The 24618-nt window shown below is 44.1% G+C and overlaps 1 protein-coding gene across 1 annotated transcript in view; it reads left to right on the top strand.

Annotated features, from left to right (window-relative positions):
• tmem104 (transmembrane protein 104) overlaps positions 1-24618 on the top strand; it is a 181560-nt gene that overhangs the window by 4006 nt on the left and 152936 nt on the right. Inside the window, exons 3-4 of the mRNA XM_056288305.1 lie at positions 18479-18600; positions 22905-22986. Coding sequence (XP_056144280.1) covers positions 18479-18600; positions 22905-22986 — 204 coding nt within the window. The remainder of the gene's footprint in view (positions 1-18478; positions 18601-22904; positions 22987-24618) is intronic.

The following is a 24618-nucleotide window of genomic DNA, read 5'->3' as shown; positions in this document are numbered from 1 at the left end:
TTCTGCAGATTAATACCATGTTTCGACAAAAGATGTTTCGACAGATTGCTTGTATTGCCACCCTTACTGGCAAATGATTTGTTGCACTTGTGGCAACGAGCGTTGTTGTCATCGACTTTTGAAAAATATACCCAAACTTTTGAACGTTTAGTTCTCTCCGCTATGATGAGCCCTTGAGCAGAGCTGTCTGTGCATGTGTGAGCGAGTGTGTGGAGCACAGCACAGCCCCGCCCCTCGCGCAGTAAGAGAGAGAGACAGAGAGATGGAGAAAACGGCGAACAAGATTATGTTCGCGACGTTTAAATTCCTCGAAAAACACAATTGCCACAATATAAATCTCACTCCATGATTTCTCAAGTACCTACCGACTACCGATAGCAGAACCGAAAACGTCGGATCTTAAAAATGCTCCGGTTTTTACTGATTTAGAACCGGTTCCCATTTAGAACCGGGTTTCGGGGGACATCCCTGTCTGTGCATTCCTCTCCCTCTCTCAAAATGAGCTTTTCTGTTGAGGATTCCTGACTGAATGGGTCTCGAATCCAGTCATAGTCCTCGATGTCAGCCATAGCTGGAAAATAGCGCTCAAACCTCTCTTGATGTTTCAAGGTGTTCGGCAAATACAAAATACAGCATACTCCCTGACTGCCTGTGGCGCAGCTGATGCCAGTGGGAACATGTCAATGGAGCCCTGCTCCAAAGCCTCAAGCCACAGGGTAAGCTTGCCCACAAACCCCGAATCCCTGAAGCTCGGCGTTTAGCTTGTTAAGATGCCCAAATATGTCTGCAAGGTAAGCCAGCTTGGCGCACCACCTCTCATCCGCAAGCTTGTCCTTATGTCGGACAGTGTGTTCACTTGAAAACTCCAAAAGCTCTTCTCGAAGCTCATAAAGTTGGGGCAGGACTTTACCCCGTGACAGCCAACACACCTCTGTGTGGAGGATAAGGCTTTGATGATCAGCTATCATCTCAGCGCACAGTTTGGAGAAGAGGCGAGACTTCAGGGGCCTTGATTTGATGTAATTCACCATCTGTACAGCCTGATCCAGCACCTCAGCCAACTCCGGGGGCATGTTTTTGGCAACTAATGCCTCTCGATGCAAAATACAGTGGTTTGTCACAATATTTGAGTTTTGTGCGTTTACCTTGGCAATAAATCCTCTCACTCTCCTAGTCATGCACGCCACACTATCTGTGCCAAGACTAAGGCACATATCCCAGGTCAGACTTTTCTCTTTTAAATAGTTATCAGTTATAGGGATGCCCCCCGAAACCCGGTTCTAAACGGGAACCGGTTCTAAATTAGTAAAAACCGGAGCATTTTTAAGATCCGACGTTTTCGGTTCTGCTATCGGTAGTCGGTAGGTACTCGAGAAATCATGGAGTGAGATTTATATTGTGGCAATTGTGTTTTTCGAGGAATTTAAACGTCGCGAACATAATCTTGTTTGCCGTTTTCTCCATCTCTCTGTCTCTCTCTCTTACTGCGCGAGGGGCGGGGCTGTGCTGTGCTCCACACACTCGCTCACACACGCACAGACAGCTCTGCTCAAGGGCTCATCATGGCGGAGAGAACTAAACGTTCAAAAGTTTGGGTATATTTTTCAAAAGTCGATGACAACAACGCTCGTTGCCACAAGTGCAACAAATCATTTGCCAGTAAGGGTGGCAATACAAGCAATCTGTCAACATCTTTTGTCGAAACATGGTATTAATCTGCAGAAATGCGGCGTTTTCCACTGCTTTGCTCGTAGTGTTCCATCCACGTCCCCTGCAGGTAAGCCGTATGAGCCATAGATACGGAGTTAGCTAGCCTAATAACGAATTATTACGAATAGGCCAATAAAGAAAATATAATTGCTTAGCTAATTGTTTAGCTACAAATATACAAGCCATAGATACGGAGTTAGCTAGGCTAATAAAGAATTATTACGAATAGGCCAATAAATAAAATATAACTGCTTAGCTAATTGTTTAGCTACAAATATACAAGCCATAGATACGGAGTTAGCTAGGCTAATAGCCGGGGACACTATAAATCAGGAGAGATCATGACTCCTGCCGGAGAAGGCAGATATGTTGATTTTTCTGCAGAAGAACTGTTAGGATAATGTTCTAGGTTCTTGTTTGTTTGAACTTCCGTTAGCCTTTTGCTGTAAAAATTTATTTTTAATATATATTTTTTTCTTTGTCTTTATCTACTTTTATTTTTTTATCTTATTTGTTGTTGAATGTTGATTATAAAGTCTGTAATTCAGACGCATTTAAAACATTGCTGCTGCTGTTGCTGCTGAATAAATATTTGTTTATATTTATATAAAGTTATATAATAGAATAATAAAGCAATGTCGATTCTGTTCTTAATTAAGTGTCTTTTTCTTGCATAATAATCAAAAAGAACTGATAAGAGTATCGATAAAGTACCGAACCGATAAGCAGTACCGATAAGAGTAGTAGTATCGATAAAATCCTAACAATACCCATCCCTAATCAGTTACCCTGAGTATTTCTCCTCCCGTTGTATGGCTTTCCATTTCTTCGTAGAAGAGAGTCACCATCAACATACCTGAGGTTTGCCAGAAAGTAGGCATCCTCACTTATGTCAGTGGATTCTTCTATTTGTAGAGAAAATGTGCCACTCATCTGCAGTTTCTCAGTCAATTGTTGCTGTGTCATCTGACATGTCGTCGATTCTTCTTCTTTTAATTGTATTGTCAGACGAAGGCACTTTTGATACCACATTTGCGGCATCTAGACCTAGCATGACACCTGCAATTTTTTTGCAAGCGGGGGGGGGGGATGAGGGATGAGTGTCGCTGCTATTGTGTGAGGTTTCTTCTGCTTTGCAGTAAGCTCCACTAGCACATAACTTGCCTCCTTCGCCTTATCAGACACTTTGACACAATCCATCAAACGGTCTTGCTGCTTCTGGTTCAGATCCTGCGGTCTTTTGAAGTATGCCAAGTCTCTCTCAATGTGGAAGCGATGTTTGGTTTCCAAGTGCCTCTTCAGCTTGCTTGGCACCATGTTAGCATTAGCCAGCTTCTCCCGACAGATGACACACTCGGGCTGAGGGCTGTTGACATCCCCGGTCCAGCTGAAGCCATAACACTTTCGTGATACTGTCTACTGACAGTTTTTTCCTCTTTTCTGTAGGTGGTGTGTCGTCTGCATTGGTGGTTAGTGGTGGTTTGCTCCGCACAAGAAAGCGGTCCATTTTACTCCTCACGAATTTCTCATGTTGTTATCCTCCTTCACACTGGCTGTCAATCAGGCCCTTTGATGTGTCACGCTCTAATAATTCCCACAACTACTGCAAGAACGGCGAAAACTGGGGTTCCCTTTGATGGAAGGTTTTTAAAGAAATTTTTAGGGGGATAATTTTCTCTGTATTGGGAAATGAGTGTGTACAAAATACTGACAGAAAATTAAACATTAATTAATAACTTTTTAGTTGAAAATTGCAATAATAATGTATAGTTTCACAAAATCCCACGGCACATCAGTGTGCCGCGGCACACCATTTGGGAACCTATGGTCTATGCAATGCCGTTACTTGATGAAGTGGTACTAACCAAGCTACTTTCAACATAACTAATACAATAAGGCACTTAAAAAGAAATAAGTTCAAGGAATACAAACTTCGGTTTTTACTCTTTAACATGTCCTCCTTTTTTGATTAGTATTTCTATATTTGTAAGAGATTTTGTTCTCTATTATTTTCTATACTAGTTCATTTGCTATATTGTTAAGTACCATAAATGAACAGCTGTGATGCTAGTTTTCTCTTTATGCAGCGCTATTAAATTGTCAAGTATATCTTGCCTAAAATTGATTTTTTTTCTAACTTTAATGTACTCAGAGGGCGCACTTTGCAGCTGTAGTATGTAGCACAATAGAAATATTGGATTGGGAAAGGCTATCGGCAAATGACTTGGATTAGATTTTGTGCAAAAAAAAAAAAAATTGATCGGGACATACCTACTAATGGAAGTGAAAATCTGTTGTATACATTCATGTGTTCCCAGCTAGTATTAATGATTGGATAAGAGGCAAGGAAAATGGTGGAAAAGGGCTATGAGGGGGTCCAGTGTGATGAGTGAAGCATTCTTTTGACTTGTTGGTTGGAGAGTTCTCAGGTTCTTGATTGATAATCCGTGCAAATTTGATTTTGTGAATTGTGCATTTTTGACCATGAGAACTTATCACCAGCTTGTGATCAGGTCTGAATTTATGACCCTGAGTTCTCCTATTGTCCTAGTCTGTTTAACTCGAGCAATAGTGAATCCATAAACTTTTACAGCAGTTACCTTAACAGATAAAATTTTCTTTAATCCAAAACATGTTTGATGATTTTTGGTCAGAACTGTACTTGATCTCTGAAGAAAGTTCATTGATTTTTGTTTTGTAATAATCAGGCAATGTTAGCCCATTAGTGGTCAATCAAAGTGGGCATATTGTCTATCATACAGAAGATTTATGCAACCATGGGAATACAGAAATTCTATCAAGTTAATGTACTATTAACCCCCTTTTTTGTCTGTTGTAGATTTGGTTTTGGTACAAGTTTCAAATTTCAAGATAATTCTGCAATATGCAGCAGTTACAGTACAGCCTATTTAATGAAATACTTACTTGTGGGTGCTCTCAATATTTGATTTTAAAAGATTGGAGATTTTTTTTTTAAAGTAAAGGAAATGGAAGGTAAAGCTGAAAATTAGTCTACAAAGGTAAGATCAAGAGGATAGATGTATGGGATTAAAAATATGGAAGGTAACTTTTTAATCTTGCATACCAATAATGTGTACCATTATACAACGTGCATATACAAAATTGCAATTCTGATAAGGTATCTAGGATTACAATTACAATGGTGCGTTAGTTGGGCCCAATGTAAAACCACTGTACAGTGGCTTGCAAAAGTATTCATACCCCTTGAACTTTTCCACATTTTGTCACGTTACGACCACAAACATAAATATATTTTATTGGAATTTTATGTGAAAGACCAACACAAAGTGGCACACAACTGTGAAGTACAAAGAAAATTACACATGATTTAAAAAAATTTTTGCAAATAAAAAAATGAGAAGTGCGGTGTGCAAAAGTATTCAGCCCCCTTTTCTCTGAGTGCAACCAATTGCCTTCAGAAGTTGCCTGATGATTGCTGAATGATCGAATGTTGACCTTATGACTAAATAGAGTCAACCTGTGTGTAATCTAATCTCAGTACAAATACAGCTGTTCTGTGACGGCCTCAGAGGTTGTTAAGAGAATATTGGGGAGCAAACGGCGTCATGAAGTCCAAGGAACACACCAGGGATAAAGTTGTGGAGAAGTTTAAAGCAGGGTTAGGCTATAAAAAGATTTCCCAAGCTTTGAACATCTCACGGAGCACTGTTCAATCCATCATCCGGAAATGGAAAGAGTATGGCATAACTGCAAACCTACCAAGACACGGCCGTCCACCTAAACTTACAGGCCGAACAAGGAGAGCACTGATCAGCGATGCAGCCAAGAGGCCCATGGTGACTCTCGACGAACTGCAGAGATCCACAGCTGAGGTGGGGGAATCTGTCCACAGGACAACTATTGGTCGAGCACTGCACAAATCTGGCCTTTATGGAAGAGTGGCAAGAAGAAAGCCATTGTTAAAAGAAAACCATAAGAAGTCCCGTTTGCAGTTTGCCAGAAGCCATGTGGGGGACACAGCAAACATGTGGAAGAAGGTGCTCTGGTCAGATGAGACCAAAATTGAACTTTTTGGCCTAAATGCAAAACGCTATGTGTGGCGGAAAACTAACACTGCACATCACTCTGAAGACACCATCCCCACTGTCAAACATGGTGGTGGCAGCATCATGCTCTGGGGGTGCTTCTCTTCAGCAGGGACAGGGAAGATGGTCAGAGTTGATGGGAAGATAGATGGAGCCAAATACAGGGCAATCTTGGAAGAAAACCTGTTGGAGTCTGCAAAAGACTTGAGACTGGGGCGGAGGTTCACCTTCCAGCAGGACAACGACCCTAAACATAAAGCCAGGGCTACAATGGAATGGTTTAAAACAAAACATATTCATGTGTTAGAATGGCCCAGTCAAAGTCCAGACCTAAATCCAATTGAGAATCTGTGGCAACATCTGGAAACTGCCGTTCACAAACGCTCTCCATCTAATCTGACTGAGCTTGAGCTATTTTGAAAAGAAGAATGGGCAAAAATGTCAGTCTCTAGGTGTGCAAAGCGGGTAGAGACATACCCCAAAAGACTTGCAGCTGTAATTGCAGCAAAAGGCGGTTCCACAAAGTATTGACTCAGGGGGGCTGAATACTTTTGCACACCACACTTTTCAGTTTTTTATTTGTAAATTTTTTTTAAATCATGTATAATTTCTTTGTACTTCACAATTGTGTGCCACTTTGTGTTGGTCTTTCACATAAAATTCCAATAAAATATATTTGTTTGTGGTCGAAATGTGACAAAATGTGGAAAAGTTCAAGGAAGCCACTGTAGATGTGGGCTGTGCTGTACATGCAACAGTGATTGAGCAAAATATGACAGGTAATGGTAATAGCTCTCTCCTGAAGCAGACATTATGCTTGTCAATGTTTGAATCAATTAAAGGTACTATCTTTGGTTGGCACAGAAATTAGTAGTATCATTCTACACCACCTTCGTATAGTAAAGACATTTAATTTTTTTTCTGTCAGCAAAATAAATTAACTTCTTATTCCTTCGTAGTCACCATCTTATGCAGCAGCTTGTTTTGTTTTTGCAACAAACTCATTGCTACTGTTTTTCCTAAACCACTTATGCTTATTTATTCATTCATTCATTCATCTTCAGCCGCTTCTCTGGGGTAGGGTCGTGGTGGCAGCAAGCTAACTAGGGCACTCCAGACGTCCCTCTCCCCAGCAATGCCCTCTAGCTTCTCCTGGGGGATCCCAAGACATTCCCAGGCCAGATTGGACATGTAGTCCCTCCAGCGAGTTCTGGGTCTACTCCGGGGTCTCCTCCCAGTTGGCCATGCCCGGAAAACCTCCAAAGGAAGACACCCAGGAGGCATCCTAATCAGATACCCGAACCACCTCAACTGACTCCTTGCGACGTGAAGGAGTAGTGACTCTACTCTGAGCTCCCTCCAGATATCCAAGCTCCTTACCCTATCTCTAAGGCTGAGCCCAGACACCCTATGGAGGAAACTCAATTCAGCCGCTTGTATCCATGATCTCACCCTTTCGGTCACTACCCAAACCTCATGACCATAGGTGAGGGTTGAAACAAAGATTGACTGGTAAATTGAGAGCTTTGCCTTCCAGCTCAGCTCCCTCTTCACCACAACGGTCTGGTACAATGTCCACATTACTACTGATGCTGCACCAATCCTCCTGTCAATCTCATGCTTCATCCTACCCTCACTTGTGAACAAGACCCCGAGATACTTGAACTCCTTCACTTGAGGCAACAACTCATCCCCAACCCGGAGGGAGCAATCCACCATTTTCTGGTAGAGAACCATGGCCTCAGACTTGGAGGTGCTGACTCTCATCCCGGCCATTTCACACTCAGCTGCAAACCGCCCCAGTGCACGCTGGAGGTCATGTTCTGATGAAGCCAACAGAACCATATCATCCGGGAAGAGCAGAGATGCAATTCTGAGGTTCCCAAAACGGACACACTCTTCACCTTGGCTGTGCCTTGAGATCCTGTCCATGAATATCACAGACAGAATCAGAGATGAGGGACAACCTTGGCGGAGTCCGACACCCACCGAAAACGTGTTTGACTTTGTTCAGAGAAGGCGGACACTGCTCTCACTTTGGTTATACAAGGACTGGATGGCTTGTAGCAACTGTCTCAGTACCCCATACTCCCGCAGTACCCACCACAGAGTGCTCCGAGGTACACGGTCGTAAGCCTTCTCCAAGTCCACAAAACACATGTAGACTGGCTGGTCAAACTCTCATGTCCCCCTCAGCACATCAGCAAGGGTAAAGAGTTGGTCTCTTGTTCCACGGCCAGGATGGAATCTGCATTGTTCCTCCTGGATCCGAGGTTCAACAATCGGTCAGAGGCTCCTTTCCAGCACCGTAGAGTAGACTTTCCCAGGGAGGCTGAGCAATGTGATGCCCCGATAATTGGAGCACACCCTGCGGTCCCCCTTTTTGAATATGGGAACCACCTCCCCAGTCTGTCACTCCACAGGTACTGTCCCCGACCTCCACGTGACACTGAAGAGGCATATCAATCAAAACAGTCCGACGATGTCCAGAGCCTTCAGCATCTCAGGGCGAATCTCATCCACACCCAGTGCCTTGCCACCGAGGAGCTTCTGAACTACCTCAGAGACCTCTGCCAGGGATATGGGTAGGCCTTCCCCTGAGTCTTCAGACTCTATCTCCTCCACTGGGGATATGTTAGCTGGGTTCAGGAGCTCCTCAAAATGTTCTTTTCACCGCTTGACAATATCCCCAGTCTGGATCAACAGTTCCCCTCCCTAGCTGAACACAGCCTGAGTCAAGCCCTGCCCCTTCCTGAGTTGCCGGATGGTTTGCCAGAACTTCCTTGAGGCCAACCGAAAGTCCTTCTCCATAGCCTTGCCGAACACCTCCCACACCCGAGTTTTTACTTCCATGACCGCCGAAGCCACGGCCCTTCTGGCCTCCCGGCTGCCTGGTACCTGTCTGCTGCTTCAGGAGACCCCTTGGCCAACCAAGCTCGAAAGGCCTCCTTCTTCAGCCTGATGGCTTCCCTCACCACCTGTGTCCACCAGCAGGTTCTTAGGTTGCCGCCTCGACAGGCGCCGATGACCTTATGACCACAACTCCTGACTGCCGCATCTGCAATAGAGGCTTTGAACATGGCCCACTCAGACTCCATGTCCCCAGCCTCCCCCGGGATACACGAGAACTTCTTCCGGAGGTGGGAGTTAAAGACCTCACGGACAGGGGCCTCTGCCAGACATTCCCAGTAGGGCTGGGCGATATGACCTAAAATTCATATCGCGGTATAAATTGAATCCCTTCACGGTAATGGTATATATCGCGATATAAACTTAAGTGTAAAAATTATAATGGAAGTGTTTCTGAATGGGTTATATAGTCCCTTAGCAAAGCTAAATCGATAAAAAATAAATAAAAAACAACAACAAAAAAATAAAAACAGATATAATATAATTTTGAGAACATGTATTGTGCAGATCTCAAAACTCAAAATTAATACTCAGCACTCAATGGTGCAAAATAGTGCAAACGAACACAAATAACATTGCTGATATTTTAAATAAGAACAGTACAACAGGCTGTTTTCTATAATGAAAAATAGTGAAAATGTTGTTGTAACCCACATGATTACATGTACCCTGTGACGTATGTAAGTTCCACGAGTAGCCTCTAGGAGGCACACGAGCTACAGAGTTTAAACCATGCAAACAACCGTCGACAATAGAGAAGAGAAATACGGATATTTAGAAATACGGACAACTTTGACTATGGATACCTGAATTATTGATATTTGAACTACGGATATTTGAGCTACAGGACATTTGAACTACGACAAAAAAGATCCCTCCCACGAAGCTTCCTTGGTGAGCCGCTAGCCAAAGCTAAAAAGTAAACAGCTTTCTGTGTTCCATGTAATCGTAGCCATTTACGTAGGATATCTTGATTTTATCCAAAGACAGATGATCTCCCGTTGAAGGAAGAAGGAAGACTCTTTTCTCTTGTGTTTTGTACGCTGCTGGAATCCTGGTGAGATAAGAGTTTAAAATCTTGAAATCTAAAGACTTACAATTTTCCATTGGTTGCTAAGCTAAGCTAACCCAGCTAAAACGTATATCTATGATCCTTAGCAGTTCCCATATGATTCAGAGCTTTAAAACCAGTCAGGACACCCGGTCCATAGGGTTTATTTGATGTAGGAATGTTAGACATTTTAATATAATAATATGCTTGTTGTTAAAAAAAACTGTAAGCTCCAGTTGCCACTAGCCACCGAGCCAACTCGGGCTACATTGCATGCATGGAACCCATAGCAGCCAGCTAGACGTGAATTCACGTTGATGGTGCCGCAGCCTGGCTGCGATGACATTGTTTTTAACTGTTCTTACAGCAATAGGCTGTTGTCATTCAGCCGCATATTAGTTATATGTAGGAAATGATTTAATTCTGAGAATTGACTCTAGATTTGGGTATTTTTATTTTGTTTGTAATTGTTTGATAGAGATTGCAATTAATAAGGAATCTGTACAATTTTGTGCAGACTGGTTTTTTAGTACCCCGAACAACCCCCCTTGCTACACCCTTTTGGAACCCTTGGATACCCCCTTTGGATTGCCCCCATCATCGCCCTGGATTTGGATTCATCATCATCGCCTCTACATTAACTTGCCCCTGTGATTGTGGTAGGATCTGGACATTGCACCTTGCACAGATTGGAAGACTGAATCATTCCCCCTTTTCTTTATTATTTTCTTTGAGTGCACTCATACTTTATTTTGGATTATTTTCTTTAATTTGTTAGTGTAGAATATGGCTGCATAAGTAATATATTAGAAGGGTATAAAATAGAATATAGATAGATATAGACAATAAATAGAATATTAGGAAGAACTTTTAAAAAGTATAATAGAGTAAAAAATATATATATATATAACACCTCTAATTTAGTATTGATATTGAAATAACTTTACTTTGAACTGTTGAAATAAATTGTTTTTTTTATTGTAAACTATACCCACGAGTGTGTGTGTTGTCTTTGGGGTGAGTACTAGAATCCGGTCTAGAGAAAAAACCTACACCAATCTCCACCGAACTTAGACATTAGACTGTAAACTGTCCCTGCGCAAGCATAGGCCCATTCCCCTGTCGTGCAGGTTACATTGTCAACAACAATTGCTCACTTCTTCAAGAACACAAAAATAAAGTGGATATTGTAAACAGTACTTAAAGTAAAAGAGGTTTTCTATAATGCAAAAGTGTTACTCAGCACCAAATTTCTCAAGTTGCAGATATTTTTTAAGAAAGAAATACTTAAAGTACACTTAGCATCTTTTCAGTTAAGAAAAAAACCCAGCATATTTCAAATTAAAATCGAGCTGCAAACACAAACACTAAACTTTGGTGTTTACTCCAGTTCACTTGCTTCGTGAGGCTGATATAAGGCTCCCTGGTGCGACTCGACCACAAGTCCGTAGTAGTTGCGAAATACTTAAATTCACGGAGGTCTTTTTCAACTTTCTCTCGGAACTGGCCATACAGTTTGGGCATTTCTGTCTCATTAAAGTACTTGCATCTCGGCACTACGTATCGTGGATCAAAGGTTTTAATCATGTCTTGAAACCCGCTATGTTCCACTGTTTGGAAAGGGACCATGTCTTTGCATAAGTGTATCGTAATGGCTTTTGTAATGTCAGTAATGTTGCTCTTTTTTATCATAGGGAGTACTCTTCGAAAAAGCTTGCGCAATAGAGGTCTGCGGTTGGGTAGTAGGGCAAACTTTTTTCTCCCCTCCTGTGTTCGGAGACTGACTGGGCGTTTGAGTCGAGCTCGTCCTCTGGCTCTGCTCATACTCGAGGACATGTTTTGTTTTTAGATGGTAGAACAAATTGCTCGTGTTACCTTTGTTTGCAGGCACTGTCATTCGACACATCTTGCAAATGACATTTTTCTGCTCACTATCCGACTTTTTAAATCCGAACTAAGTCCAAATCACTGACGTATATGGCGACAGAATAGTGCCAAAAAGAACTCGTGCGATAAAACATGCATTCGGGCGTATTATATTATTTCACACACGTAGATATTAACTGCGAGCGCGCGCGCAAATTATCTCTGTGCGGCGCGTGAACTCGCGCGATAAAACATGCATTCGGGCGTATTATATTATTGCCACACACGTAGATATTAACTGCGAGCGGGCAAATTATCTCTGTGCGCGCGCACTCAGAGGAAACTGCTCCCCGAGCAAGGAAAAAAATGCTGTGAGCGAGGAGGAATCTGTGACCAGCGCGCCAAACAACCACTCGAAAATCACTCCGCTCTCTCGAAGTTGATTTCTGCTCACGCGAAGTGAATTTCTGCTCTCTCGCTCGAAACTTTCGGCACTGTGGGGGAGAGAACCAGGGTCGGTACTGGCTCTGCTGTGATTGCTCGTTTCTGAAGAGCGAGATTTGATTGACATCCCTCCTTTCAGAAAGCTCAGGAAAGTGAACTCCCAGTCCCCAAAGAAGAAGACGCCATTACCACTTCGTTTCGAACTTCGCTGCTATTTTTTTCTTTTGTCAACATTTCTACTGCCTGTCTTGAAGTAAATATTCTGCCAAGAAACTGTTTACCTTGATAATTTTAACAGGTCGTCTAGAAGAAATGTATCTTGGCCAGTAGATTGTTGCTATGAGTTTAGTGGGCACAGCCATGTTAATGGTGGAAGGCCGAATGTGTTTACTATTTTTATCCTGGTCAACTTGTCTTGAAATAAAATTCTGTACATAAAACGACTACATTTGTAATTCTATTTATCCATTAGAGCTATGTAGTGTCACAGACAGCATCCCAAAATTGGTTTAAGTAAAACCAAGGTGTTATTTAAATTAAGGACCTTTTTGCAATTACCAAAGTGTTTAAGTTTGAATAGCAAATTTTAAATGGGAAATGTTGATACACCCCAAAATAGGCTACGGTTATCACTTGCCTCTAGATTGTTTAAAAGCAATTTTGGTAGTTCCATGTACCACTCACACTTGCATTGCATTAAATACAGTAGAGCCAAGGAACAAGGTAGAATGTGACATTCAACTACCACCCTGTTGTATGTCCCCTGTAATATCAGAACAAGTCATACATTTTGACATCAATAATGTTCCAAATCTGCTGCTGTATGTCTGTAGATGTTTTAACATTGGACCTACAAATAATGCTTTATTGTTAATCTTGTTTTGCCAGATTTTAATAGGCCTACTTCAGAAAAACTTCAGAATAAGTAAATGCTGCAAAGCATAGCTAGGTACCTCTACATACACTGTTGTATTTACAAACATATTGGAGTGAACCTCAACTTTGTTAATTGTACAAAGCAGGACCAAGAATCTATTGAAATTGAAACAATTCAGAAAACTAGTGGACTGCTACCTAAAAGGCACAGTTAAATTAGATAAATTATCTACAAGAGAACTAATAGATTTTCTGGCATGGCACACAAGGAGGTAGGCTGATGTAACTGAATGAGCAGTTTATTAATACAATTAATCAGGGTCGCACCAGAGACCAGTGGGTGGGGGAGTCCTTGGGGGGTGTGGTGGGAGTTAAGAGGGGCTCAAATATTCGCAGCATAGGAGGTACAATTCCCTAGCGGCCATGTCCGGGTCGCTCTGCTCAAGGAGGGCCTGAACGCCTTCCCTTTGTTCCTTGCTCACCGGATAGTCAATGTGAGGAACCACAATAACTCCTCCTGTTTCACCATTGTGGTCTATGGCAATATCCCAGTCAATGTCTGGTTCCTCAATGTCCTAGAAGAGAAAAAGCAGAGTTTTACATGGCATTTGTGGCTGGTAGTCTATCCTCCCAGAATATTTATCTGACATAATAGTACTTGTTTGCATAGAACAATACCACCCCCAAGGTTACAGGATTCCAAAACTTGACCCAATTATCAGACACTATACAAGGTTTTAACACTTAACAATATTTAGAAAACATGCCTCAATGTTTTCTGGCTGGTCAATATCTGTGGTCATCAAACCCAGCCACCACAACTGCTCAGGAGTTCTATCATTTTCAGTTCGGACAGGATGATTGTTCCAACCTTCCATAAAACTTTCAAGGTCCATCTTCAGTTTGAGGAGAAAGACCAGGTGGACACAGAAAAGGTCTTCTGTTGAGTTCATGATAGGTAAAGGCAGGGGTTAAACCATGAAATGAGTACTGCATACATATCCACTGTCTCGGTAATATGAAGGTTAGGTTTTAGCCAGTACTGGCAATCAAACATTTCAAATTAATTTTGCCTCTGAAGACTGCTTGCATCAAGGCTAACACAAAATAGCACAATAGTCACGTATAAATGTTTTTAGAACCAAATAACCTTTTTTGACAATGTTATTGTTAGTCACGCCATTGGCAATACTCTTCAGACAAGCTCCGTAAAAGTGATTTTGGTTCGACCCTGTGGAAGAAACATCCAGCAACTGATCCTGTACCAGACTCCGAAGCATATTGTAGTATTTGGAGGTGACACAGGTCTTCACGTCCCGCCACAGACGTTCGATTCTAATGACAACGACAAATACAATCTATTTAACCGTGCCAAATGAACAACAGCCAGAAGAATTTTAATAAGTAAGGCACAATGGCCTCTGAGGTGCACTGTTATAAAGAATTAATGAATGAGGCAGACATAACAAACCTTTGGTTGTGAACGCTTTTTCCTGACATGAAGCTTCCCCTGTCGGTACCCTGCGTAGTGAACATAAACCTGGCAATGTCAACATTCTCAATGCCTTGATCACCTCTGATCCTATGATGCACAGGCGATAAAGTAGTCCAAAATGGCAAAGTTTGTGACAAGTTTTGTCAGATTTTTGTAAACATGTCAAGTGTGGCTTAGATACATCTCAACATCCAAACCACTGAACACCAGTGTTTGTGTATTAAGTTAATATACAGCATACATGGCAACAGTCTTTGTCAGCTTTTTAAAGGCTCCGACCGATCCCTAGAAAGAGGGTGCCACTATTGTGGCAACTTGTGCCCTGGTAACATTGATAGTGCCATACAACCGACTCAAGTACAAGAGACCCATTACAACCTCTACTTAACATTTACCTCTCCACACAGCTTTGAGCACATAAAATTCAGTCCTACAGGAAAGTATTAAGATGAAGAACTGAACTGAAATGATCAAAATGAAGTGGATCTTTCTGATCCCATGCCAAATATGTTCACATTTTAAAAAAAAGGTTTACCTTGAGGGAATGCCATATCTTTCCGTAGCCTGCTTGAAGGCAGCAAATGCCTTTGAAGCCAGGTTGTTGGTGGCAGCATTGAGGCACATTATCTGTTTTATAAAATTACAATGCAAATTCTTTGAAGTTATGGTAAGTTTCAGGCAGTCATGCACAATACATTACCAAAAATATCTTTTTAGCTTCAAGAGACAAACCATGTTACACAAAACGATAATTTACCTTCCTGGAGTACCCATCCACTGCTCCAAACAGCACAATGTTGTACTTTGGGAGCAAAGTTTTGACTGTAATTACTACACCAGCACAATAAATAGCCTATACATGCATACCATTCTATTATTATTCATAAGTACCAACCTGATTAATTTATCGTTTGTGGCCACATGCTACAGAGAAAGGGGGCACCTGGCAGAGTTGGTCCTTCGCAAAATGCAGCCTAGGCCTGACAGTCTTGAGAGAATGCCCAGGGAGTCTACACGGTGCAATGATGCAGCCACTCTCCTCCACTGAACATGGATACCCATAGACCGCAACCTCCCCTTAACCATGCGGTAGCCTGTAGTTGGCATCTCATTCTTTATGGTCCGCACAACATTATCCAGCTCCTCATCATCAATTTCATGGTAACGTCTAGCAGAAAGACCAAATTCATTCATCCTTCTAAACACTGTCCTCCTTGACACACCGAGCATCTTTGCCATGCAGGGAACAGGGAGGTCTAGCTCCAGGACTTCCTCCAAGCATTCCCTATCAATATCAAACCTGGGATGCCCCACCTCCCCAGGTACTGTATCGGGCTGGACACTACCAGTGTGTTGCCTCTCAAGGTGGTCCCTCACATGCCTAAAAAAGTTCTCTAGGGCCTGTACTATGTCTGTCGGTACATCAACATGCCTTGACAGCGCATTGCACAAATACAACTCCTGCCTACACATAAACTCAAAATAATCCAAATCGATAGGCTCTCTTGTGAGTCCCAGTTCAAACTTGGACAGGAGCCGGGTCAGGATCTTTCTCCTAACGGTGTCCTGAGAAGAGAGAATGAAAGTGAAAAAATAAATACATAAAGTCAAGCTAAAACTACATTACAGGACATGCTAATATTTCAACAATGAACCATTTCAATGTGTTTTGTGACACACAAGGTGTGTGTGTGTGTGTGTGTGTGTGTGTGTGTGTGTGTGTGTGTGTGTGTGTGTGTGTGTGTGGACATACAGTAATTCCATTGGCAGTTAATTTCACTCTCCAATATTACAGCTTGACAATGCATATTTAATACATAGGTAGGTAGCCTAACCTAAGTGGTACAGCTGACCGACTTACCTCCATTCTAGATGCTGCTGCTAGTACAGAAGCTCGGTGAAATCTATGAGTTTGAGGGCACAAACATGAGGGGTGGGGAGAAATGCGTAAGAACATGCATCAGCTTTTGACCAATGCCACAACCAGCACGTTTCTAAAATAATATTTAATATTATCTATTTAATGTAGTTCAGTTAATAACGTAATATTCATTGTTGCTAGCCAGACATGGAGCTAACTAATGTTAACCTATGTCAGGTTAAAAATCATTTTTGACAAATGAAGGGGAGTGAAGCAAGATAGTAGTGAGAAGTGATTTCTCTTGAATATTTCAACTTTAAATAAAATAGAACAATATTTGGAGTCATTTGTCAAAAATGTTTGTTAACCTGACATATACACTGTAAGTTAACGTTAGCTATTCGCTAGCGCAAGCTACGGTTAACGTTATGGACTAACTAATAATGTTATAGACTATACAAAGACAAATGTTGATGTTTAGCTACAGTAACATATTTCTCAGAAACATACTTAGATGAAATTTTACACAAGCCGCTGTTTTCGTTCATCACAAATGCCCGAATTTAGCGAAGGGTTTCTTACCTGAAGGAACCTCTGCCCAGATGCTGTTGTCTTCTTCGTTTCAGCAGACTTCCATGAGAAAAGGGCTGTCAATCAAATCTCGCTCTTCAGAAACGACCAATCACAGCAGAGCAAGTACCGACCCCCTGGTTCCCTCCCTCACAGTGCCAATACCGCCCCTTGTTCCCTCCCTCACAGTGCCAATACCGCCCCTGGTTCCCTCCCTCACAGTGCCAATACCGCTCCTGGTTCCCTCCCGCACAGTGCCAATACCGTCCCTTGTTCCCTCCCCCACAGTGCCAAAACTTTTGAGCGAGAGAGCAGAAATTCACTTCACGTGAGCAGAAATCAACTTCGAGAGAGCGGAGTGATTTTCGAGTGGTTGTTTGGCGCGCTGGTCACAGATTCCTCCTCGCTCGCTCTGAGTGCGCACGCACAGAGATAATTTGCGCGCTTGCAGTTAATATCTACGTGTGTGAAATAATATAATACGCCCGAATGCATGTTTTATCGCGCAAGTTCTTTTTGGCACTATTCTGTCGCCATACACAGATCTGATGATACGACCACAAAGTCTGCCATTGATCTTCGGCCTAAGGTGTTCTGGTACCAAGTACACTTATGAACTACCTTATGTTCGAACATGGTGTTTGTTATGGCCAATCCATGACTCGCACAGAAGTCCAAAAACTTATGTTTATTTATGATTAGGAAAATGCCTATTTAGTTTGACTGGACGTGGGAGTGAGACAGGTTGAGCTAGCTGCTAGCCCATGCAGACCGGCGGTTCCGACAGTCACGCTGGCTGGCATTTGTTCTCTGGATAGTGATATTTTTGGACTGTGTTGCAAATTTACTGAATGCACTGTGTTGTTGACTGTTTGTGTGTGTGTTTTTTTTTTTTTTTTTTTTTTGCTTTGTTCTCTCTGTTTTTGTATGTTTTTGGTGGTGTCGTTTTCTTTTGGATGTGTTCTTTGTCTTTTGTGTTGCACTGCTGTGGGCTGGGAGAAACGAAATTTCGTCTCTTTTGTGTATGAAAGTACATGACTGAGATGACAATAAATTGTTTCTGATTCTGTGGAGGGTTATCTCTGTCTGTCCAGGGCCACTGTCTCCCAGCTGGAGTCATCTATTCCGCAGATCTTCATGTGACGCTTGAGCACATCTTTAAAGCGTAGCCTCTGGCCTCCCTGCTTCCTTCCTTCCTTCCTCCACCAATCTGGGGAGGGCTGCAGACTACCACATGCCTCCTCTGATACATGTGGAGTCGCCAGCCACTTCTTTTCACCTGACAGTGAGGAGTTTCACCAGGGGGACGTAGCGCGTGGGAGGATCACACTATTCCCTCCCTCCCAGTTCCCCTTCCCCTGAACAGGCTCCCCGACCAACCAAAGGAGGCGCTAGTGCAGTGACCAGGACACATACCCACATCCAGCTTACTACCCGCACACACGATCAGTTGTTTCTGTTGGGACCCAACCAATCCTGAGGTAACATGGAGATTCGAACCGGTGATCCCCGTGTTGGTAGGCAATGGAATAGACCGCTATGCTACCCGGTCCCCCGGGTGATCTGTTTATCAGATAGGCACCACTGGTATATGTCTTCCACTCTCATCTTCTCCATATCTCTTTCAGGTGGGGTTGGTGTACATGTTTAATCTGATCGTAGGGACAGGTGCTCTAACCATGCCCAAGGCGTTTGCTACAGCTGGTTGGGTGGTCAGCATGACGCTGATCTGCTTCCTAGCATTCATGAGGTGAGGCTTGTTTTAGTGTTTCAATAAATTCTCCATTCACATGTAAATTCTGATAATTTTTTAGTTAGATTTAAGGTTGACATTTTATTTAGATCAGGTCCTTATCATTGATGCCATTATCCCCCAACATGGGGATACCATAGTTCCTGGACAGGTCTCATACAAATCCCAATTCCAATGAAGTTGGGACGTTGTGTAAAACGTAAACAAAAACAGAATACAATGATTTTCAAATCCTTTTCGACCTATGTTAAATTGAATACACTACAAAGACAAGATATTTAATGTTCAAACTGATAAACTGTATTTTTTTTTGCAAATATTCACTCATTTTGAATTTGATGCCTGCAACACGTTCCAAAAAAGCTGGGACAGGGGCATGTTTACCACTGTGTTACATCACTTTTCCTTTTAACAACATTCAATAAGCGTTTGGGAACTGAGGACACTAATTGTTGAAGCTTTGTAGGTGGAATTCTTTCCCATTCTTGCTTGATGTACGACTTCAGTTGCTCAACAGTCCAGGGTATCCGTTGTCGTATTTTGCGCTTCATGATGTGCCACACATTTTCAATGGGAGACAGGTCGCGACTGAAGGCAGGCCAGTCTAGTACCCGCACTCTTTTACTACGAAGCCACGCTGTTGTAACATGTGCAGAATGTGGCTTGGCATTGTCTTGCTGAAATAAGCAGGGATGTCCTTGAAAAAGACGTCGCTTGGATGGCAGCATATGTTGCTCCAAAACCTGTATGTACCTTTCAGCATTAATGGTGCCTGTGTGGTGATACACATTTGAGGGTCGATTCACCAGGGGCTGCTGCTCCTTTAAGGCAGACATTCAGAGTGCTGACGTAGGCAGGGCTTGGGGTTTCCGGGGGAGCCATGTTTGCAGCAGCCTAGCGGTTAGCTGGTTGCCACGAGGGATTGTGCTGTATTAGTGTCGTTTCTTGTGGCGAGTAAATGTAATTGACTCAACTCGATCTCTCCGTCTCCTCAGTCCTGCACTCCCACATTGGTGTCCCCGCACTTTGACAACGAACATGTCGACCCAAAGCGATTACGACACTGCTCCGGCTCCGAGTGATGCTAACGGAATGGCTCATGTTAGCGCTAGCATCTCAGCAGCGACAGTGAAGTTGCCCGACTTTTGGCAGCACAGTCCCTGGCCATGGTTTCAGCACATTGACGCCCAGTTCGAGCTGGGAGGAATAATGCGGGATGTTACGAGGTATTTCCATGTGGTGGCAGAGTTGGATGCTCAGACGACGGCCCGAGCTATGGGGCTACTGGAATCCCCCCCCCCGCCTGTGGGAAAATACGGCGCACTCAAGGCATTCCTTTTGCAGCTCTTCGAGCTGTCGGAGATGGAGAAGGCGGATCGCCTGTTGTCACTCAACGGACTCGGTGATAGCAAACCTTCTGAGCTGCTGGAGAAGATTTTGGCCATTTTGGGCTCAGCGGACCCCTCCTTCATTTTCACCCATATTTTTCTGCCGCAGCTCCCAGAGCCTGTGCGCACAGCGTTAGCCAGCTGCCCCCTCTCCTCCATCAAAGACTACCGCGCTCTGGGTGCGGAAGCGGACAGGATTTTCCTTGCCAACCGGCAGCAGTTCGTTCATACGATGCTCCCTACCTAGACCTCACCCCCGCCGCTGGAGGACTCAGCGGGCACCGCAGCTGCGGTGGCTGCCCGCCGCTAGCGTGACAGGGGGTTGTGTTATTACTACAACAGGTTTGGTGCCAGGGCCAAGCAGTGTCGCCTGCCATGCAGCTTCAGCGTCCAGGGAAACGCCAGGGCCAGCGCTCAATAGCAGCTATTAGCGCCGGCGAGAACAGTAGGCTGTTATTTATCAAGGACGCCTTATCTAGCCGGCGGCTGCTGGTCGATTCAGGCGCTCAGCGTAGCATCCTGCCTGCATCGGCCGTGGACACCATGGCCGGCGGTCAAGGCCCCCGGATGGATGCTGCGAATGGCACGTCCATACGTACCTGCGGCACCAGGTATGTGGAGGTGTGTTTCGGCGGGCAGCGTTTCGGCTGGGACTTCGTTATGGCCGCGGTGTCGGTTCCCCTCCTGGGCGCGGACTTCCTGTGTGCCTTCAGGCTGCTGGTGGATGTTACAAACTGTCACTTGATCGATGCTGTCTCTTTCGCTACATACCCGTGCACACTGGGAGGTGCAGGGACGCTCGGCTTGTCAAACATGCTCGCTGCCGGAGACGCATATCAACGACTGCTCGCAGAGTTCCAGGACCCCACCACACCTACGTTCTCGTCAGCGGTGGCTAAGCATGGCGTGGAGCACCATATTGCCACCGACAGCCCCCCGGTGTACGCACGTGCTCAGCGCCTCGACTCTGCTAAGCTCGCGTTCGCCAGGGAGGAGTTTGCCACCATGGAATGCCTCAGCATTGTGCGTGTTCGGACAGCCTGTGGGCCTCCCCCCCTGCACATGGTTTCTAAGGCTGACGGCGGTTGGCGTCCCTGTGGTGATTTTCGTCGCCTTAACAGTGCCACAACCCCTGACCGGTATCCCGTCCTGCAAATACAGGATTTCTCCACCTACCTGGCGGGGGCTACCATCTTTTCCAAAGTAGATTTGGTGCGGGGCTACCACCAGGTATCGGTCCACCCTCGGGACGTGCCCAAGACAGCAGTCATCACGTCATTTGGACTTTTCGAGTTCCTGCGGATGCCCTTTGGTCTCAAGGGGGCAGTGCAGACGTTCCAGCGGCTGATGGACTCTGTGCTACGGGATATGCCGTTCTTGTTTGTTTACTTGGATGACATTCTCATGGCCAGCGCATCTGGGAGGAGCACCTGATACAGCTCCGGCAGTTGTTCGAGCGGCTCAGTGCACATGGACTCATAGTCAACCCAGCCAAGTACCAGTTTGGCCTGTCGTCCATCGACTTCGTCGGCCACTGCATCTCCCCGCCTGGAGCCGTTCCTCTTCCTGCCAGAGTGGATGCCGTTGCCAGTTTTCCACGCCCCCGCACTGTGAAGTCCCTGCAGGAGTTCTTGGGCATGGTGAACTTTTATAATAGGTTTATTCCCCACGCAGCTCACCGCATGCGGCCGTTGTACGAGGCCCTGCGGGGCAAGGAAGCCAAGGGCGAGGTAGACTGGTCCCTGGGGATGGACGTAGCTTTCGACGACGCCAAGGCTGCGCTGGCCAATGCCGCTTTGCTGGCACACCTGTGCCCCACTGCCCCGATTGCCCTCACGACTGACGCCTCTGACTATGCGGTCAGGGCGGTGTGCGAGCAGTGGGTGGGCGGCGCCTGGCAGCCTCTTGCCTTCTTTAGCAAACAGCTTAAGGACAACGAGCGGAAGTACAGCACCTTCGACCGGGAGCTTCTGGGTCTCTTCCTCGCCTCCTGACACTTCAGGTTCCTGTTGGAAGGCTGCCGTTTCACTGCCTTCGATTCTCTGAATTTTTTGATGATATTATGGACTGTAGCTGATGAAATCCCTAAATTCCTTGTAATTGTACGTTGATAAATGTTGTTCTTAAACTGTTGGGACTATTTGCTCACGCAGTTGTTCACAAAGTGGTGAACCTCACCCCATCCTTGCTTGTGAATGACCGAGCCTTTCGGGGATGCTCCTTTTATACCCAATCATGACACTCATCTGTTTCCAATTAACCTGTTCACCTGTGGAATGTTCCAAACAGGTGTTTTTTGAGCATTCCTCAACTTTCCCAGTCTTTTGTTTTCCCTGTCCCAGCTTTTTTGGAACGTGTTGCAGGCGTCAAACTCAAAATGAGTGAATATTTGCAAAAAACAATACAGTTTATCAGTTTGAACATTAAATATCTTGTCTTTGTAGTGTATTCAATTGAATATAGGTCGAAAAGGATTTGCAAATCATTGTATTCTGTTTTTATTCACGTGATGCTGGTTAAATTAATGCATCTTAAGTTGAACAAACCGGATTCTGGTACCTGTGCAAGACAGGGGCTAGTAAATCATAGATTTAAGGTTAATTTATAATTGTTAAAATTGATGCATACAGTTAAAAAAAAATGACAGGGTGGATCCTGTAATCCACCCTGTTATTTTTTTTAAAAACTTTTATCTTTTTAAACATCCCATCTCCATGATTAGACATGAGGAAATTAGTTTGGTTCACTGTGCTCAGGTAGCCTTTTCTTAATTTCATGAATAGTCTTTAAGCAGATCTAGAGACTGAATTCAACAGCAGAAATAGAGATGTTTTTTTCATCATGAGTGGAGCCAGAGGCGGTTTTGTAGCATGTAGTTTTTCATGTGTATATGTTCTTTTTGCTTCTCACCAGTTACATGACAACCACGTTTGTGATTGAGGCCATGGCAGCAGCCAATGCTCAGCTGCGCTGGAAGAGGAGAGAGCATGAGGAGGTGAGTTTGTGGGATCCTAATCACCTTATTAGCATGAAAAGATTCACTTCATTTATCACTAGTACACATAGCTGTATCACTATAGAAAATGCACACTAGTTATGACGAAGAATTCAGACATAAGTTCTTGCATCAAACAACAAGCATGTAATTTATCAATGTTCATGAGGACATTGTTTTGTTGAAACGTCCTAAAGTGTGAAATACATTAAGTTAAAATTTCACAGTTATATAACTTCAGCTCAGTAAAAATGGGCATGATTTATAGAAACATTTTACCAAGTGCTGTGCATGCTCAAGCATGCATCAAGACATGAAGTTTGAGAGTGGAAATAGAGTAAAATAGAGTAAAGGATTTAAGGATTTCACCCTTCTAAATTTTGTGTGTGTGCATGTGTGTTGGGGGGGGGGGGGTGTTTGTGCTGCTAACTCTCAAACAAGCCCCGCAGCTGAGGTGAGGATGAACAGGATGTCACTCAATGGTCGAAAATTTCTTTATTTTTAACCAACAGGTTACGAACCTTGAAAAGAAAACCACACAAAATACAAGCATACATCATTCAAATACCCCTCAACTCAAAGCTAACACACAATATAACTCACTCACTCCCGCAATCACTCACCAGTCCGTCCTCTCGTCCAGTCATACTAAAGAATCTCCGCTCTGAAGCTGTATTAACTTTCTTGACGTCACCCCCAGAATGTAAATCACCCAATCACAGCAGCTCCCCAACTGAGACCCCGGATGCACGCATTTCTCAACAATAGAATTTCACAATAAAAGTCCTTATCAAGCACACACAAAACACATATATCCGAACTGAAATAAATATCATTATTGTTATCAATACTCAGTTTCACTTATGTACCTAACAATTCAAACAATGTTACAATTTAACTACATGTTAACGAAATAACTTTCACAAGTTTGTACTTAAACTAAACTAAAATCTCTGACTAAACACAACTCAAACCCCACCACCCCATAGAAAGTAACACACCTCCCACTTGGTCTCCTGGACTCTAGACCTAAGGAGACCACACTAATAATCACCACTTTCTCTTTGGTGGTGTTTCTTCGGTCAACTCTTCCAATTTCTTCTTTAAGCCTTTAACGACCCCGGAGCCAGGTCCCCCCGAAGAGGCACGGCCAGCATCACAGGGTCGCTCGCTGCTGATCTTCGTACAGGGCCCCCGAAGAGGCACAGCCAGAGTCACGGAGTCAAAGGCTCTCCTGACCTCTCACGACCCCGGAGCCAGGTCCTCCCGGAGAGGCATGGCCGCCGTCCTGGGGCCGCTCACTCCCCAGCCCTTCCTGCTTCTCCACAGGCAGGAGCACCACGAGCCTTCGAACGTCTCTGCTGAGCACCGTGGAGAACCTCCGGCCACCGTCGTTCTTCTCCTCTGGACGCTTGCCTGTAGCCACTGGACAGCTGGGGCATGTTCTCACTTTGACATCACGAACGACCCCTTTCTCATCGGGGGTTACCTCCAGGACTCGACCCAGCCTAAACTGACCCCTCAACGCATTCTCATCAGCTAGCCAAACCAAGTCCCCCACTGCGACGTTGCGAGCCTTTCTATGCCACTTAGGCCTGATGAACAGGCCTGGCCCAGCTAGCTGGCTCCACT

This window comes from Lampris incognitus, chromosome 10 (assembly GCF_029633865.1).
Source record: "Lampris incognitus isolate fLamInc1 chromosome 10, fLamInc1.hap2, whole genome shotgun sequence".
NCBI classification, from domain to species: Eukaryota; Metazoa; Chordata; class Actinopteri; order Lampriformes; family Lampridae; genus Lampris; species Lampris incognitus.
This window is presented reverse-complemented; position numbering and strand designations above follow the sequence as displayed.